At 36.4% G+C, this 20,870-nt stretch overlaps 1 protein-coding gene across 1 annotated transcript in view; it reads right to left on the bottom strand.

Moving 5' to 3' along the window:
* LOC102834381 (protocadherin-11 X-linked-like) overlaps positions 1 to 7,688 on the bottom strand; it is a 124,424-nt gene extending 116,736 nt beyond the window's left edge. The window contains exon 1 of the mRNA XM_006873510.1: positions 6,974 to 7,688. Coding sequence (XP_006873572.1) covers positions 6,974 to 7,513 — 540 coding nt within the window. The 5' untranslated portion in view covers positions 7,514 to 7,688. The remainder of the gene's footprint in view (positions 1 to 6,973) is intronic.
* Positions 7,689 to 20,870: the final 13,182 nt, after the last annotated feature.

Below are 20,870 nucleotides of genomic sequence, written 5' to 3'. Positions count from 1 at the left end.
TTCTGCTGTGCATGGGGTCGCTATGAGTCGGTTCCAACTCGATGACAACTGACAACAACAACAACATCATGGAACATTCTCCAGTATAGACCACGTATTATGCCAAAAATTCCACGAATTTACAACAATTAAAATACTGCAAATCATCTTCAAGGATTGCAATGCTAAAAATTAGGAAACAACAATAAGAAGATCAAGGAAATAAAGTCAAATACTAGGCTACTGAATACCACCCTGATAAAAAAACTACAGGGTAGTAAAACAAATAATAGGTATAATTACAAACTTCATGGAAACAAATGAGAATGAAAGCACAACATACAAAATCTTTGGGACCCAGCAAATATTGTGCTAAGAGGAAAATTTATAGCAACAAGTGTGCACATCCAAAAACAAGAAAGAACGAAAATCAACACATTAGCATAACATCTCCAACAATTCGAAAAAGACAAGCTAAATAAACCTACAGTCATCAGAAGGAAAGAAATAATAAAGATAAAAGTTGTAATAAATGAGAAAAAAAAACTGTAGAAAATAATCAACAAGACAAGAAGCTGATTCTTCCAAAGGATTACTAAAATTGACAAGACATTGGAAAACCTAACAAAAGAAAAGAGACAGCAAAAATAAAACAAAAAGAAATCACTTGGTGAAGGATAATAACAGAATACTACGAATAACTGTATTCCATACCATTTGAAAATCTAGAGGAGATGGATACATTTTTAGAAAAACACTACCTACCTAAACTTACTGATAGTGAAGTAGAAAACTTGAACAGACCTGTAACAGAAGAACAAATTGATCAGGTCATCAAAAAACTCCCAACCAAAAAAGGTCCAGGTCCAGAGGGCTTCACTGGTGAATTTTACCAAACATTCACAGAACTGTTACCAATCCTTCTCAACTATTCCAGAATATGGAAAATTTACTAATACATTTTATGAACTCAGCATAACCCTCACACTAAAACCAAGGAAGCGAAGCACATCGCTATGAAAAAAAATTGTAGACCGATATACCTCAAAAACATATATGTAAAAAAATCTCAGAAAAATGCTAGCCAACAGAATTCAACAACATATATATATATATCATGACCTAGAGGGATTCATATAAGGGATATAAGAATGGTTCAATATTAGAAAACCAACCAATGTAATCCACCATATAAATTTTAAATAAAGGGAAATGCACCAAATTATCATATTGATTGATGTAGAAAAAGCATTTGAAAAAAATCCAACATCCATTCCTGATAAAAATGCTAAACAAAATAGGAATTGAAGGGAAGTTCTTAACATAAAAAAGAGCATATATACAAAACCAACACCCAAGAATCCTCTCAATGGAGAGAAACTGAAAGCTTTCCCTTTCCAAAACAGGTAACAAAAAAGGATGCCCTTTATTGCAACTCCTATTCAATATTGTGTTGGAAATCTTAGAAAGAGCTATAAGGCAAGGCAGGGAAATTAAACGCATACAAATTGGCAAAGAAGAAGTAAAACTGTCTCTATTTAGAGATGATATGATCCTGTACATAGAAAACCCCATAAACTCAGCAAGAAAACTACTGGAACTCATTAGAAGAAGGTGCTCTTTGGTGGTTATTATATATGCCTCAGTGTTTTTTAAAAAAGAGCTAAAATGAATAGAGAAAAATACTGTTAACTGATGGTACATGGAAGGGATTCATTGTAATGAAACATTATAATGAATTATTGCAATGAAACAAAGTACATGATTTGTTGAATGTAAAACTGATGATCTGCCCTAAACCAAGACTTAGTCCTAGCACTAGTTCGAACCTTGCTGTTGTTAAGTGCCGTCAAGTCGATTCCAACACATAGCGACCCTGTATAGGGTTTCCAAGGAGCAGCTGGTGAGCTTGAACCACCGACCTTGCAGTTCAAACGACTTTACAGTCGGACTCATTAGTCCACAGCCCCACACCATGAGCCTTACCCTTCCTTCCCTTAACTAGTCCTAACCAGAACCCTAGTAATAAATGAAGTCTTAGATCTCACCTAGACTAAGCAATAATCCTAACTCTAACCCTCACTCCTTACTTCTATCTACTCGCTGGCCTGCCCCGCAATAAAAAATCAGCTGTATTTATTGGAATAATAACTCTATTAAAACATACACACAAGCTTGAGCATAAAATAAATAAATAAATAAAACATACTGAAAATAAATATCCCCCCAAAAAGAAATTATTGTGGATGGCCTTCTTATTTTCAAATTGTAAAAGTTACAAAAGATATGGATTAATTATAAAATATTTCATTTCTTTCCTTATTTTCTAAACCCACTTCCACGCAATACATACCACTTTCATGGAAGGGCCTTTTAATTAAGTTTAAAGTGCACACAATTCAAACCCACCAGCTGCTCCTTGAAAACCCTATAAAGGGTCACTATGAAGCTGAATCTACATGATAGCACTTAACAACAACAACAACCACAGCAACGAAGTGCATACAGTGAACTCATGATCCATGTCATGGCCCTTTACATGCCCAGAGCTTTGCTTTCTGCTCCAATCTTGTTATTTTTAACAAGCAATCAGGACAGTATTTTTCCATGGGACCCTACAGATGCTCCTTTACTTAGATACATCATACAATTCACATAAGATTTATCACACATTCAAATTTAGAGTATTTCTAAGACTCATCTAAGGACTTCTAGTGAACCTGTCTTTATATCATTTGCTAGCAGTCTATTAAAAAAAGTCAAATAAAAATATACATGTTTTAACATCATAAACTGTCAATCAGTCTGTTTGTTTTATCAGAATTCATTAAGATTTCAAGAAAAGTCAGAAAATCCTGGAAATGCATTAAGCTTCCTTTAGGGAAACCTGATCAAATTATTCCTTGAATAAAGCCATTTGTTTTAAAAAAAAAAAATATATATATATATATATATATATATATTTGTCAAGATAGTTGGGAGGTGAGGCCCTTTTACTACCACCTGATTTAAATTTGGTAGGTCCCATTTTTATTTTACCTCTTAATTTTCATTTTTCCATGGAAACTTTTTCTTTCTTTAATTTAGGCAACCACAGTTTCAGCTATCTCACTAAGGGTGAATTGGTTAAATGTTCAACCAAATATAGTAGGCTAATTTTTATGTTGATAATTTTGAATGGCTCACGAATGATGACCCTTGGCAGAAAAAATGTTCTCCATCCCTGTTTTAGGTTATGCTGTCCAATATAATAGCCACTTGTTATCTCTGAGAGAAACCCTAGTAGGATAGTGGTTTATGAGCTGGTAGATTCAAACTACGTCAGTAGTTTGAATCTACCAGTCGTTCCACAGGAGAAAGATGAGGTTTTCTGCTTCTGTAAAGATTTATAGCCTCAGAAACTCTAGACAAGATTGCTATGAGTCAGAACAGACTTAGTGGCACATAGCTACCACCACCAAGAAACTCTAGTGGTGCAATGCTTAAGTGCTCCACTGCTAACCAAAAGGTTGAAGGGTTGAATCCACTCAGCAGTTCCAAATAGAAAAGACCTAGAGATGGGCTCCTGTAAAGATCACAACCTAGGAAATCCTATGGTGCATTTCTACTGTCATAATGGGTCACTATGAATTGGGCTCAACTCGTAGGCCCACAGCAACAGCCACATGTGGTTGCTAAAATTAAAATTAAACTAAGTTAGTTAGTAATTCAGCTCCTTAGTAGTATGAGCCACATTTCAAATGCTCAATTGTTACATGTGGTTAATAGCTACTAAAGTGGATATCAAATATTATAGAACTTCCATCATTACAGAAAGTAATATTCAGTAGAGTAATATTCAGTAGAGAATAACACAACAGCCCACTATACAATTGACTATTTGAAAGGCTATGCCTTTAGTTGCAATTCACATTTCTATAAACAGGCAAATGTTTTAAATAATCTCCAAATTTTTCTATTTAGGTATATCTACTCTATTGTTGTTGTTATTTGCTATCCAGTTTGCTCTTGACTAGTGGCAGCCCCATGCACAATGCAACAAAGTACTGCTAAGTCTTGTATTATGGAGTTCTGGTATGGTGCAGTGGGTTACTGCACTGGACTGCAAAGTCAGTTTGAACCACAACGTCACCTGTTTAAGCTCACCATCCGCTCCTAGGATACTCTATACAAGGTCACTATGGATCAGAATCAACTCTACAGCACTTAACAACAAAAAGAACAGTCTTGTACCATAGCCACGATCATTTGTGATCTATAGCATTTTCACTGGCTAATTTTTACACAAAGATCACCAGGCCTTCATTCCGATTCCAATTTAGTTTGGAAGCTCCACTAAAATCTGCTCAACATCACAGTAATAGACAAGTCTCCACTGACAAAAATGTATATGATGGTGTGCATGAGGTGTGCTGGCTTGGAATCCCAACTGGGTCTCAAACATTGTACATGAGTATTCTACCATCGAACAACCAACGCCACCCACACTTAGTGCTTATTCTTTCCAATTTGGCCTCTCTGGTATTTATATAATCATCCTAATTTTATGACTAAAGAAAGGTCACAAAAATTATGCTGGCATGCATAGTTAGTGTAAAACAAAAACCTGAGCTCCATATCATCTAACCCCTGCATGTTTTTACACTTAAACAAAGAAGTATCAATGCATAAACTTTTAACTAAAATTGCTCATTTATAAACCAACTATTCCTTCTCTATCTGCTTCTACTTCTTATACTCACAAACAAGTATGCACTTAGCTTGACTTAAGAAATGTCTCCTTCGATTTCTAAATGTATTCATAAGCAAATATGACTTTATAACATAAAATGTACATCACTTGAGCAGTTTTCCAATATTATACATCCTCCATGTCAAAACGTCTAGATGACAAATTTCAGACTAACCTACTTATATGTTGTTAAAATATTTCTTTTTAACATTGGTCATGATGTCAATCATATTCTGATAGTAAATAATCAGAAAATATTTACGCAAGTCTGAAATATCCATCTGGTGATATCTATATTAAAATCTGTATGTTTTTATGTGTTTCCTAATATCATTAAAGTGTATTGTACTAGTTCATGTACTCAGATCTGAATTTCCTACTACTCTACATGTGAAGTAGGTAATTAAAAAGAAAAACACATTCACTTGACAAATGTGACCCCTTTGCCCATATTTTAAAAAATACCAAATATTCCATCAATTCTTCCCTCTGCCACCCCCATTCAAGATCAAAATCAAGTAAGAATATGTTCTTTAAATTCACTATTTTTAGCTTAAAAGATTACTTACCATTTACAGTAAGTGGATATTTTTTTCAAAGAATTGGACCAAAATGAACAGTTTGAACATTAACAGCACATCGCATGAAACCTAATCTCACTTTGATGATGCAAAGGAAACTTACAAGATCTTACCTTGACATGTAATTGTCATGATAAATATCATTATTCTATGTATGGGCAGAAATGCTAGTAATAAGAAGTGTTTAAATCAGCACCTCAATGAAATTTGGTGTTTTTCAAATGGAAGATAGTTTTTGTTTTTTTGTTTTTAATATAAAATGATCACTTATAAATCTTGATACACAGGTTTGTGAATTCATTCTTAAAATTTATATTTGTTTGTTTAGATCAAATTTGTGGACGAATCATGATTAGGCAGGTTAAGACTAAGATACTGAACAACCTCTTGATTTGTAAGTAGTTTATTCCTATTCTTAAGTGCCTTCGAGTCAGATCTGACTCATAGTGTCCCTGTATATAGTTTCCAAGGATCAGCTGGTGGGTTTGCAGTTGACAGTCCAGTGCTAATCATACTGGCACACCAGGACTCCTTGTAAGTAGGAGTACAAAGCAATTATCTGACCCCTGCAATAGATAATAAAGGGAAACACAAACATATGTTTGCAAATGACTAATATTGTTACTGTTGTTGTTAAGTGACGCATGGATTCTGACTCATAGTGACCCTGTATACTGGTGGATATGAACTGCAAACCTTGTGGTTAATAGTGTATTGCTTAACCCATGGTGCTACACCAGGATTTCTATATGACTAATACATAAAGTAAATATAATCTGTGGTTAAAAAATTATTTAATATGTCTCTTCTAACCATGACTTTGTAACTCCCACCAAACAGCTCTTTTCCTGATTGATCAGGGTAAGAAGTAGTTGGGAAAGGATATTAACACAATTCAGCTATAGATGTTAAGAGAGTTAAGTATAATTATAAAAACCTGGAATTCTAATGTGGATTTAAAATGAGACATCTCGGAAGCAGGGGACGGTATCACACTAGTAAGGAAAAAAGAGCCAGGAGTGGAGCACGTCCTTTGGACCACAAAATCCCTGCGAATTGAACCTCCTCAAGCCAGGGACAAATAGTTGTGACACCAGAGCAGTGGCAGAGGATGAGCAGCAGCAAAAACAAGAACTAGAACATGAGATAGAGTAGTCAACTTTCCAGCACACTGAACAAGCAAAGCTGAGTGACTTTAGGTAGGAAGCACACTTGTAGATTGGGGAACCTCCAGACACTTAAGTGGTGGAGCTAGGTTTGATGACCACAGAATTAGAGAGTGAGTGCACAAAGTGAGTGCTTTCAGGCTGAGGCTATCATGGAGTTGTGCCCTACAGGCATTTATCAGCAGCTGACTGAAGCAACTGTGCCCTGAGCATTTCTGACCCCTACTTGTAACCTAATAAATCCCCTGTTAGTATGGTGTCTGAGTTCTGAGTGGTAATTGCAACAGATTATTGAACCCAACGGAGGAGTAAAGAGGGATGTATGGTTTGTTGTTGTACATTGTTGTATAAATCCTACACAACTGCAAACATTGTGTTGATCAAGTTTTTCTACTAAGTTTAGGTTAAACTTAAGACAAATCGGGTGGTTTATTCAGTATTTGAGGTACACTTAGATCCACTGGGAGACCCTAAAAGATTAGATATCTTCAATAAAGAGAGTTTTAAACACTCACCTTAATTAGCTGGTAGTTTTGAACTCCATTTATTCCTATGTCAGGATCAATGGCTGCTGGAAGAGCATATCTAGAGTTTATAGCAGAGTTCTCTGGAATCGATATGTTGATAACCGTTGCTGGGAATAATGGTGCATTATCATTTATGTCTTCGATCAGAAATCGTATTTTAACCAGTCTAAATATTTCATCCGGCAAAACGGCAACCTCCACTTCATAAAAGCAACGGGCTTCCACCAAGATACTGGCACATAGCTTCTCACGATCAATGCGAGCACCCGTAGTGTAGATCTCACCAGTACCCTCTTCAATCCGAATCAGTGGCACATCCCCAGTCTTGTACACTAACTTAAACTGCATAGGGGATGTCAAGGACTTATCTGGAATAAGAGACAAGTTGAGGTCTTTCAGCAAGTCGCCTATCAGGACGTTTTCTGGCATCTCTTCTCGGACGGTGTAGTTTTTCTCCTGGGCGCCAGACTGAAATACGACGCATGCTAACAAGACCGCAAATATATACGTCCCGGACAACAAGTCCATACCAGGCACAATTGTGACGGTTCTCTGTATGAACCCACAGAAAACTGACAAAGAGAAGAAAAAAAAGGAGAAGGAGAAAAAGGAGAAGGAAAATAATTATTAAGAAACCGAGCAGAAACATGGATTTCAACTATATGCTCAGCTTTTACATTAAAATCATTACATGAAATATGAGAGTGCTTCAAAAGTTCACGGAAATATTCCACTAGCTTTTAATTCCATTTTTCATGAATTTTTGAAGCTTTCTCGGAGTATTACCACAACTGACATTGTTAAGCAAACTCATGCCTTGAGTCTATTATGCATTAAAATGAAATATATTAGTGATAATCAATGTAAAAAAAAAAAAAAAAACACCACACCATTACTTAGAAGTGTCCACCATCAATTATATAAAATAATGTCTTAAAAGATCAGCATATTAAGGGTTATAAAAGTGGTACAAAAATATGTGGTGCTGTAGAATCAGCACTAGACTTCAAACCACAAGCTCAGCAGTTCATGTCCACCAGTTGCTGCTTGGAAACCGTATGCAGGGTCGCAATGGGTTGGAACCCACTCAACGGCACTTAACATATAAGGAAAGAAAAGAGGTTAACAGTCACAAAAGTTATATTCATTATTCTTTGTTATGATATGGATCTTGATGCAATTCTATTGGCAATGAATGATTTATTGAATATTCATATTCTTAGCTCTGGGCATCAAAATGTAAAATCAATCTAAATAGGACACGTAAATTTATGATTCATGAGGGAATTTAATTATTTGGATTGGAAATCAAAAGAGAGATTTATGGATACCTAAACATAGAAAGTGTGATCATGTAGGAAACTGATTCATTTTTTTTCTTTTGTTTTTGATAAGAAGAACAAGAATAGAGAAATTTATTGAAAGGTCACTTTCAGATCAACATAAAGAACTGCCTATTAGACCACTCTGGGGGGAAGTTAAATTAAGGAGAAGGGGGGAAAAAAAAGAGAGAGTGAAGGTCAAACTTCTGAGGTATTGTTATAGACACTGGACCGCCAGTTTTGACCTATATATTCAGGATTTGGTAAAGGGAATTCAAATGAGTGCTGGTGAGGTGCTGTAGGATGAAGCACCAGACCACAGATGGGTTTGAATTGCAAAGTCAATGGGTCAAACCCACCAGCCGCTCCTCAGAAATCCTATAAGGGTTGCTATAAGTTGGAACTGATTCTGGCACTTAACAACAAAAACAACATGGAAAATTTGGACTAGAAGCCATCCCAAATCTGACAATCAAGGGTTATATAGACTGCAGAAAGTAGTCCATATAAAAATGGGTACAACATCTATGAATTGACATGGGAATTAACAACTACAAAGAACAGGTTGACTAAAGTTTTAAAGAAAGAAACATTTTTAATCACAACTGTGTTAAGTATAAGAAATGTAAGCAAGTAATCTTTCTGGGTTTTTTTTTTGTTGTTTGTTTGTTTGTTTTTGCCTCTCATACTATTTTTCATTCACTGACAATCTTGTAAGTTATTTCATTTATCTTTATTTTTGATTTCTGTATAATCTGCAAAATCTGTAATTTCTTTTTATAATTCTTAATGCCTGTTTTCAATTTGACAGAGTAAATATTTTAAATTCCTATTAACATGAATGTGTTTATTGTTTCCAGATTTTTTGTAAGTAATGCAATATAAAAACACAATATGAAATTTATATTATGCTGCACTAATCCCTTTATATCATGCTGCACTAATCCCTGCAGTTGTTGTTGTTGTTAGGTGCTGACAAGTCTGTTCTGACTTATAGTGGAACTATACATAGAGACCAAAATGCTGCCAAGTCTTGAGCCATCCTCACAATTGTTACTATGCTTGGGTCCATTGCTGAGGCCACTGTACCAGTCCGTTTAGTTGAGGGTGTTCCTCTTTTTGGCTGACCCTCTACCTACCATGATATCCTTCTCCAAAGACTGGTCCCTCCTGATAATATGTCCCAAGTATGGAAGACGAAGTCTCCTCATCCTAACTTCAAAGGAGCATTGGGGCTGTACTTAACCCAACACAGATTTATTTGTTCTCTTAGCAAATAAATATTTATTTCTTCTAAAATGCATCAATTCTTCTAGGGTCTTCTTTATTCACTGTCAAATTTTGACATACATATGAATCTATTGAAAATGCAATGGTTTGGATCAGGCACACCTTAGTTCGCAAGCTAACATTTTGCTCTTGAACACTTTAAAGAAGACTTTTGCAGCAGATTTGTATAAAGCTGTACATCCTTTGATTTCTTGATTGCTGCTTTCATGAGTGTTGATGGTTGATCCAAACAAAATGAAGTTTTTGACAATTTCAGTCTTTTCTCCACTTATCATTATGTTATTTATTGGTCCAGTAGTGGTTATTTTAGTATTCTTTACATTGAGGAGCAATCCATACTGAAATCTTTGGTTTTGATCTTCATCAGTAAGTATTTTAAGTCCTCTTCACGTTTAGAAAGGAAGATTATATCATCTGCATATTGTAGGTTGTTAATGACTTCCTCTAATCCTGATGCCATGTTCCTCTTCATATAATCCAGCTTCTTGGATTATTTGCTCAGCATACAGATTAAATAAGTATAATGCAAGAATACAACCCTGGCTCATGCTTTTCATGATTTTAAGTTATTCAGTATTCCTTTGTTGTATTCAAATTACTACCTCTTAGTCTATGTACAGGTTCCTTATGAGCACAATTAAGAGTTATGGAATACCCATTCTTTGCAGTGTTGTCCATAGCTTGTCATGATACATACAGTTGAAAGCCTTTGCTTAGTCAATAAAGTACAAGTAAACATTTTTTTTTTTTTTTTTTTGGTATTCTCTGCTTTTAGCTATAGTCCATCTCTCATTAGCAGTGATATCCTTTGTTTCACATCTTTGTCTGAAGTCAGTTTGAACTTCTGACCGTTCCCTGTCAATGTATTGTTACAGCTGTTTTTTAATTCTCTTCAGTGAAATCTTACACGTGATAGTGAAGACATTGTTCAATGATTTCCACATTATGTTGGGTTACCTCTCTTTGGAATGTGCACAAATATGGATCTCTTCCCATCAGTTGACCAAGTAACTGCATTCCAAATTTTTTGTCATACATGGGTGACTGCTTCCAGTGCTGTATCAGTTTGCTGAAAGATATCCATTTGTATATCATCAATTCCTGGAGCTTTGTTCTTTTCCAATGCCTTCGATGCACCTTGAACTTCTTCCTTCAATACTATTGTTCTTGATCATATGATATCTTTCCACATTATTCAATATTTTCACAGTATCGTCCTTCAGTATTGCACTCCAAGGCTTGATCTTTTTCTTCAGTTCTATCAGCTTGAGAAATGCTAAGCCTGTTCATCCCTTTCGTTTTTCTAACTCCAGGTTTTTGCATATTTCATTATAATATCTGACTTTGTCTTCTACAGCTTCCATTTGAAAATTTCTGTTTAGCTCTTTTGAGCATCACTATGCTGAAGAGCAAGTTTCAGAGAGCCTCTTCTGACATCCATTTTGGTCTTTCATTGTTATCTTCCTAATGACCTTTTGCTTTATTCCTGTAAGGTGCTCTTGCTGTTCTTCACATGGTCTCCAAATTCAGGTGGGTTATGCTCCAGGCCATATTTTGGCTCGCATGGACGATTTTGATTTTCTTCAACTTCAGCATAAACTTGAGCAATTGATGGTCTGTGTCACAGTCTGCCCCTGGCTTTGTTTTGGCTAATGGTATGGAACTTTCCCACAGTCTCTTGCCACAGATGTAGTCAATTTGATTCCCATGTACTCCATCTAGTGAGGTCCATGTCTTTTGTTTAAAAACGGTATTTGTAATGAAGAATAAATGATCTAGCAAAATTGTAACATGCTACTTCTTGGAAGAAAGACCAACAAGAAAAATCAAAAACAACAATGGCAGTCTGATTGACTATCACAAGAACAAGCAAGTTGTTCGCTGGGAAGCCATCAAAGTAGGCAACGTAGTCCCTTCAGGGCAAATCCCCTTCCAAGACAGAAACTCAAAGGAAATACATGAGCAAGCATGTAATCTTACTGGCAACCACATTGGTCTACCAATGCGGGGACATGGGGAAAAAAGCAGCAATGAAGATGTGGGCTGAGTTCGACCATGTTCAATAGACTCCCGTCAACCCGGAGTGAGACCAGGTTGGCCAGCAGTATGATGAGACCTGGGGACTCTTGAGCCCATGGACAGGGACATAGCCACAGTGGGCTAGAGCAGAGAGTAAAGCATCCAGCTGATATGAAGTGACGGGAGATGCACAAGAACACTCATACTTGCAGATCGTACCCATTTGACCTATGTTCAATGGCTGGATGATCAGAACTTGACTAGAGGAAGAAAGAAGAAGGAAAAAAGTGTAATCTGCTACAATTTGATGAACTTGACCTATACTTATGGATGTAGCAGCTTAAAAGAGGGAAGGAACCTTCATGGCAAGGATCATTCCCACTCTCTCAGTACACAGTGTAGATAGGGATGGGTAGCAACTTAGACATCAGCTACCTTAAAAGGGGCTATAAAGGCACAAAGTGACTGGCTTACAAGTTTTTAAGAGGGAATTTCATTTCAGAGGGGTGCAGGGGAAGGCTGAATCTCCACTGAGTGGTTTTCAACTTGTTTCAGTGGGGTTAGTTAAAGGAGATGGAGATAAGATTGTATACAAAAAAGAAAAAATATATATATCATGCAACCTCCAGCATAATTTTTTATCACCAAGGCCATATTTTCCAACTACTGACCCTTCCTCTTTGTTTCTAACCTTCACAGTAAGCCCTACCATATATATATTTTTTATAAATTAATAGTCCTAGTATGGCATTGTGGGATAAAGGACCTCAAGGTCAGTTTAATCTACAAGATCAGCAGTTCAAATTCAACAGCAGCTCCTTGGAAACCCTATACAGGGTCTCTATGAGTTGGAACTGAATCGACAACACTTAACAACAACAACAACAGATTAATAGTGGTTAATATCAGTTTTGCTCCTGTAAAGATTTATAGCCTCAGAAACCCTGTGCAGAGTCACTATGTGTTGGAACTGACACAACCGTACTTAACAACAACAACATCAGTTTGAACTACAAGGTCAGTGGTTCAAACTCACCAGCTGCTCCTTGGAAACCCTATACAGGATCACTATTGAGTCGGAACCAACTCAACAGCGCTTAACAACAATAAGGTAGCTATCGCAGTCCTGGTGTGGCACAGTGGGATAAAGCATTGGAATGCAAGGTCTGTTTGAACCACAAGGTTGTAGGTTCAAACTCACCACCCTTCAGGTCTGGACAGAAATCACCCTTGTGGCCCAATTTTCAACCCAATGGTGAACACTTAGGTAAGTGTTATATAACATTAGTGTGGTATGTTCACCATGTTGTTGTTATTGTTGAGTGCCATCGTCGAGTCAGTTCTGTCCCATAGCAATCCTGTATAGGGTTTCACCATGGAATGGTCAAAAGGGCAATAGTTACCTGGAGACAAGGTTCAGAGGGGTTGAGGTGGAACTAGGAAATAGGGGTTGGAAAGGAAATAGAAACCACAGAGAAAGTGGAATATGATGTTACATGGAAGGGATTACAATTATTGAGATGAAACAAAGTGTGTAATTTTTTGGATGTAAAACTGATGATCTGCTTAGTAAACCTTCACTCAATTCACAATAAAAAGTTAAGTTTTTTTTTTACTGTGAATTATATGATAGTTTACATGGGAGAATATTAGCTTTATATTCATCCTATCATATATCATTTTAGTGCCATGATTACAATCCCCTCCATGCATCATCAAACAACCAAAGGATATACCCCGCAAGCCTGCCCCTCAATCATCAGCACACAACCCTTCTCCATTTCTGAGTCTAGAGTCCCCAGCTGCTCCATTTGTCCACATCATCCTCTCTGTCTCCATCTCTGGCGTCACTGTTTCTCTGGGTAGGCTCCCATACTCCACTCTTCTCCTTTGATGGTCCCAGGGACCACCTCTCCTGGACTGCAAAGTCACCTACTCCCCTCTTTTTACTATAAAACATCTACCTTCACATTTGCAACACTCACAGTCAGTCCTGATAGCAATTATTCACTATTGTAACACCAGAGTCCTATCCCCATCTCCTTTCATCAGCCCCACCCAGACAGATTACATACTGCTCAGTGGAGAGTCTACCTGCCACCGCACCCTCTGGATCTAGGCTCCCTCTTGAAAGCTTGTAAACCAGTCACTTCTTGCCTTTGTGGCCCCCCACCCGCATTTTGGGTAGCCAATGTCCAAGTTGCCCATCCCTATCTACCCTGTATACCAAGGGGGTGGGAATGATCCTAGCTGTACAGATTAGTTCCCTCTTTTGAGCTACTGCATCCATAGTGTAGGTCAAGTTCATCAAATTGTATCAGATTACTCTATAAAAGGAATTCTTATGACAATAAATATATAAATATATATACATATACCAAGGATTCAAATCTTTCTAGATTGACCACTCAGTGCCATTTCTAAAATACATTAGGTATACTAGTGTGCAGAGTTAGTGTTAAAAATGTTATCTTGGTAAACAACACAAAAGCTATTATATTTTTAGCATCATTTGCTCAATGATGAATATTGGGAATACATACTAAAGAAACTTTCTCTACATTTACTTTTTTGTGAATTATGGGCCTTAAACTCTTAATTAATGTGAGAATTAAATACTTAATTGATACTGAATATGTAATATACCTTATACATGGTGAATCTAGGACGTCTAGAAAAAAATGAATATCTATTGTGATTTTATAGATACCATGCAAACATAAGCAAAAACAAAAACAAAAGCAAGGAATTGAACATTGCAATTAAAAGTAATACTCTATTCTTATTTTGCCCTGAGGCTTCCACACACACACACACACACACACACACACACACCCCGGTTCTTTCAACTTGAGAAATGCTAGCTTGGTCTTCCTCTTTTTTCCTCCTAACTCCAGGTCTTTGCTTATTTCATTATAACACTTTGTTACAAGATTTCCACACAAGAAAAATAAAGAAAGTGACCTCACATTCCCAAAATCTCCCTTTTCCAATTGCATTCTAAATCTGATCTGTACTACCTTTAATAATGTCATTAAATATTATTGTTGTTAAGTGTCGTTGAGTAGATTCCAACCCATGACAACCCTGTATAGGGTTTCCAAGGAGCAGGGAGTGAGCTTGCACCACCAACCTTGCAGTTCAAACGACTTTGCATTCTGACGCATTAGCCCACAGCGCCACACCAGGACTTGATCATTAAATATAGCACTGCTTAAATGTGTTTCACTGCTTAACACTGACATGGAGGTTAAAAAAAAAAAAAAAAAAACAGGAAAAAATGAGAAATAAAAAGATAATACCATTCTAAAGCTTAAACAAACATTAGTATTTCAAACCTAGAAGTCTTTGGATTAGTTAGTAATGGACTTACAATGAGATGAATTCATGAAAGCTGAGTCTCTTATTCAACAAATATTACTGTTGTTAGGTGATGTCAAGTAGCTGTGACTTGCACAACAGAACTAAACACTGCCTGGTCCTGCACCATCTTCATAATTGTTATGTTTGAACCCATTGTTGCAACCAGTGTTAAGCAATCTCCTTGAGGATCTTCCTCTTTTTCACTGGCCCTCTACTTTACCCAAGATGATGTATCTCAACAGGAACTAGTCTCTCCTGGTAACATATCCTAAGTATGTGACAGGAAGTCTCACCATCCTCCATGCTAAGGAGCATTCTGGCTGTACATGGCTTAGCATTCTTGCTAAGGAGATTTGTCTGTCCTTCTGGCAGTCCGTGGTACTTTGAATATTCGTCAACACCAACATAATTCAAATGCATCAATTCTTCATTCTTTCTAAGGAATTGTCCAGCTTTTATGTGCATATGAGACAACAGAAAACAGGATACTTTGGATCAGATACACCTTAAATCTCAAAGTGGCATTTTTGGTGTTTAACAATTTAAAGAGTTCTTTTGCAGCCCATTTGCACAGTGCAATAAATCCTTTGATTTCTTGACCACTGCTGCTCCCTTGAGCATTGATTGCAGATCAAAATAAAATGAAATCCTTAACAACTTTTCTCCATATATCATGATTTTTTTTTTTTATTATAGATCTAGTTCTGAGGATTTTTCTTCCCTTTTTATTGAGTTGTAATTCATACTGCGGGTTGTAGTCTTGGATCATCATTAAGTGATTCAAGACCTTTTCTCTTACAGAGAAGACTGTCATCTGCATATCATAGGTAATGAGCTTTTTCCACCAATCCTGATGCTATGTGCTTCATATATTCCAGTTTCTCGGATTATTTGCTAAGCATCAGACTGAATAAGTATGATGAAAGGATATAACTTTGGTACACACCTTTCCTGATTTTAAACCATTCCGGTCTGCCCTTGTTCTGTTTGAAGGACTGCCTTTTAATATGTGTACAGGTTCTGCATGAGCACAATTTGTGTTCTGGAATAATCATTATACGTAACATTATACATAATTTGTTATGATCCAAACTGTCTAATGTCTCTGTGTAGTAAACAAGTAGACACTGTTCTGGTATTCTCTGCTTTCAGCCAAAATCCATCTGATGTCAGCAATGATATTCCTCATTCCATGTCTTCTCCTGAATCCAACTTGAATTTCTGGCAGTTCCCTGTCAATGTACTGCTACAACCATTTAGATTATATTCTGCAAAATTTTACTTGCATGTGATATTAATGATATTGTTTGATAGTTTCTACCTCTGTTGGGTCACCTTTCTTTTGAATGGTCACAGACAAGGATGCCTTCCAGTTCCTTGGCCAGGTATCTCTCTTCCAAATTTTTTGGCAGTCTTGGTTTTCAACAATGCCTTCAGTGCAGTTTGGATGTCTTCCTTCAATACTGTCAGGTTATATATCATATGCTACCTCTTGAAATGGTTGGTCAACCAGTATTTTTGATACTGTGGCTATGACTTCCATCTTCTTTTGATATGTCCTGCATCATTCAATATTTTGTCCACAGACTTCTTCAATATTGCAGCCTGAGAAACTTTTTTTTTTTTTTTCAGTTCTTTCAACTTGAGAAATGCTAGCTTGTTCTTCCCTTATTCCCTCCCTACCTCCCCATGCCCATAACTAGAGGTCTTTATTTATTTAATTATAATACTTTCCTTTGTTTTCTTGAGCTGCCCTTTGAAATGTTTTTTTTTGTTTTTTTTTTAACCTCATCCTTTTGTTAATTTGCTTTAGCTACTCTACATTAGAAAGCAAGTTTCATAGTACATTCTGACATTCCTTTTGGTCTTTTCTTTCTTAATACTCAATGAGTACATTTTGTATGCCATGCTGTGTTTTACACATTGAGAATACATCAGTGAACAAAACAGGCAAAGTTTTGCCATCATTGAATTTCCATTCCAATGTACTATATTAATGTTCAAACAATGTATAGCAAATTCAAGTGTCTCTATCAAGATGTGAACATGCATGTTTAAACAACCTCAGTCTCCATATTTTAATTACAACCCTTATATTTACCTCTTGAACTCCTATTTTTGCTCTTGAAATTAAAAGACTTCTTTAAAATGATTATTTTAATTCTTCAAATGACTGATACAGAAATTTAGGTATTAAATATACATACAAGGGTAAGTAAAAATGTATTACTACAAAATCATAATCTTTTGACAAAAAAATATCAAGAGGTAAAGCTATTCCCTCTCTACATACCCACTATGTGTTGTTGAGTGCTATCAACTCAGTTCCAACTCATAGCCAAAATGTATATAGGGTTTCTGTGGGACGGCTGGTTGATTTGACCCACAGACCTTTCATTTAGCAGTCCAATGTTTATCTTACACTGCCACACCAGGACTATTCTATATAATTCTTGTAGCAGTTCTAGTGCGGCACTGCATGATAAGCACTGGACTGCTAACCAAAAGGTCTGAGGTTCAAACTCACTATGCACAAAACCCCCTAAACAGTGTCACTATGAGTCTGAATCAACTTAACAACACTTAACAACAGCAGCCCCTTTCTAAAGAATTCTGCACTCTTTGAGCTACACCAACTCAAATCGGCACTGGCAGTCTCAAGAGACTCAAATCGTATTCCTTGATCAAATTGTATTCAATGATCTCAAAGTTTGCGTATTAAAACTAAGTGTGAACAGGCAAGATAATGGTCGTAGGTGGATGGAGTAAGGTTTCCCAATGAAATTCTCATAAGACAGCCCTTGATACCCTGGAAGAATGAGCAAGTGCTTTGTCTTGATAGAAGAAAATTCCTTAGTGCAACATTTCCTTGGCTTTTTCTCACCATTGCAGCTTTCTTAAAACTTCTTCCTAATAAGCCACCATGAACACCTTTTTAGAAAATCTATCAAGATTACACCTTTGGAATCGCCCAAAATAGTCACCATAGCATTTTAAACTGATCCCTGTGCCTAAAATTTAACTGGCCAACCAGATCCTTTGTGAGTCCACTGTTGATTGGAACTTTTGCTATAGGAACCCTTTGTTGTTAAGTGTCATTGAGTTGGTTCCAACTTATTGTGACCCTGTATAGACTTTCCCAGGAGCAACTGAAGGAATTGAACTGCTGACCTTGTGATTCTCAATCCAGTGCTGATCATACAGCACCATACCAGGAGTCCAAAGGCACCCTGTTGTTGCTGTTAAGCGTCATTGAATCATTCTGACACATACTGTCCATGTTTAGGGTTTCTGAGGAGTGACTGCTAAGTATGAACAGCCAAACTTATGACTGAAACTAACCTTGAAAAAACAGTGAGAAGAAAGCAAGTGTATTACTGAACTTAGCTGTAGATATCCACTAATAAAACAGACATATATCAGCATGTGTTATTTGGAAATAACGTGTGCAAAAATGAACTGGAACCTTGGTAGCAATATTTTTTACTTACCCTCAAGTAAGTAGCTATTGCTTGATTTTATGGAAGTGAGAAACAGGAACTTAGTTACTTGGGAACAATATGCCTATCAGGAACAAATGATCAGATTTTTGTTTTGACTTGCTATTTTACCATTCCTCCATATCTGAAGACTATTGTCATCTAGGTTTAGTTTGTAAATTGATACAGATAGTGCAATGGAAATGTATTCAGATAATTAAAAATTTCTACAAACTCAAGTAGTATTTAAGTGATGCCTTTTATACTTAGTTGTTTTATAGTTAGAGGGGCAGAATCATAGTAATCAAAGTAAAAACAAACACAAAATAAAACCACTGAAGAGAAATTCAAATGCCAAAATAATTTCAAGGTATGATGTTCTTGTCTCCTTCATTGCAGCTATATTTCATTTGTGGTGGACTTGAAATAACTCTCTTTGAAAGACAGGATTACATGACACAAAAACAAATCATCAAAACAGTACAAATTTAGTTACCACTTATATGCTGTGGCCCAATTATCCTAACTCAAATTGGCTCCCATCATCTGATCTCTAAAAGTATGTCTTGAAGTAGAAAATACAGCATTAAACATCAATAATGTATTATAAATGCCCACTCCCCATTTATTGTCATGGTTACGTTCTAAAGACCAGGTTGCTATGTGAAAACTGACATTATATAAAAATGGAGGATGACCAAATTAGATGACGAAATGGAAGTTGACTGCAACATTGCATAAATGTCAAGTTATATAATCACACAACTATCGAGCCACTGAGACCCCTGGCCCAGATAACTGAATCTTAACTTTCACTGGTAGCTATTCTCCTCTAGCACGTTGGTATTCTTTACAGCTAGACTTAGATTATAGACAGTAGATTTGGATAAAAGTTGTCTTATTAATGTCATATATTTGAAATGTCAGATAACACGATAGTCAATAAGAGACAAGCAGGTGTAGTGACTTATATGGTCTTAGTTTGATGAGTAGTTAAAATTTCTTTCATAAATGTGTGAAGCAATAGGTGCTATGGAAGTTGATGTTGGCATAAAGGAATCTAAGATGTTACAAGAAAAGTAAACACCATTGCAATAAAGGAAATATCAAACAACTGATGAAACTAATATTTTCAATGGGATTGACCATAACAACTAGAGTTGTGAAGGTGCATTGGTTGCCCTCTTTCACATGATTAAATCCTGTGTATTCTGAAAGTTGGGATATCAAAATGGAAGAGTTAATAAGTTACTTTTAATACTGCAACACTAATATTTTCATTAAATTTCATCCCACAAAATGGCTGATTTACTGAATCTTTTAGTGCATGCTTAGATCAAAGCTTCTCTGAGAAGTATCATCCTTTAGTACTAATTCCTTCTATAAAATGTTTCAATCTATAAATTGGTCCGATCTAACATTCCGTAACAGAGAAGTATCTTAACAAACATTCAAAATTTTAATAATCAATACTCAAAGAGCAGTTATAACGAAATGCATAAAGATTGAACTTTCATATAGTTTTTTTTCTGATATATGATTTACGGAGGTTTATAATTCTTCCAAGCAACTCTGGTAACATAATGGTTATAAATCAGGCTGCTAAACTCAAGGTCAGCAGTTCAAAAATACCAGCTGTTCCATGGGAGAAAGATGAGGCTTTCTGCTCCCGTATAGATTTTCAGCCTCAGAAATCCTGTGCAGGGGCACTATGAGTATGAACCAACTCCAAGGTACTTGACAACAAACAACATAGTTTCCCCAGCATGAGAAATGCTGAGCGTGTTTCTCCACTTTGGTTTTCTGACTCCAGATCTTTGCACATTTTGTTGCAATATTTGACTTTATCTTCTCAAGCTGTGTTTTCTTCCTGTATGATGTTCTTCATGTCATACCACAACCATTCAGGTCTTCACTATTCAGTGTTTAATGTATCAAATTTTTATTTGAGGCGGAACTGTCTCCACTGCACATAACAACAACAACATACTGTCTAAAGAAGGTATTTGAAATAAACAAGTCATTAATTTTGAAGAATTCTATCATGTGATCTCCAGTATCATTTCCATCACTAAGGCCATACTTAACAACTATTGATCCTTCCTCTTTAGAGGAAGTCCAAGGTGCATTAAAGGAATTAGCAAAGAACAAGGCACCAGGAATGGATGGAATAAAAACTGAAATCTTATAAGAAAGTTAGGTGGCACAGGAAGCACTAACTCATGTATGCCAATAAATTTGGAAGACAACTATCCGGCCGACTGATTGGAAGAGATCCATATTTGTGCACATTCCAAAGAGAGGTAACCCATCAGAATGCGGAAATCATCAGAGCAGTAGCTGGAGAAGGATATCATGTTTGGTAAGGTGGAGGATCAGAGAAATTCAGGAAGATGCCCAGTGAGATGGATT

Source organism: Chrysochloris asiatica, unplaced genomic scaffold (assembly GCF_000296735.1).
Source record: "Chrysochloris asiatica unplaced genomic scaffold, ChrAsi1.0 scaffold00244, whole genome shotgun sequence".
Lineage (NCBI taxonomy): Eukaryota > Metazoa > Chordata > Mammalia > Afrosoricida > Chrysochloridae > Chrysochloris > Chrysochloris asiatica.
This window is presented reverse-complemented; position numbering and strand designations above follow the sequence as displayed.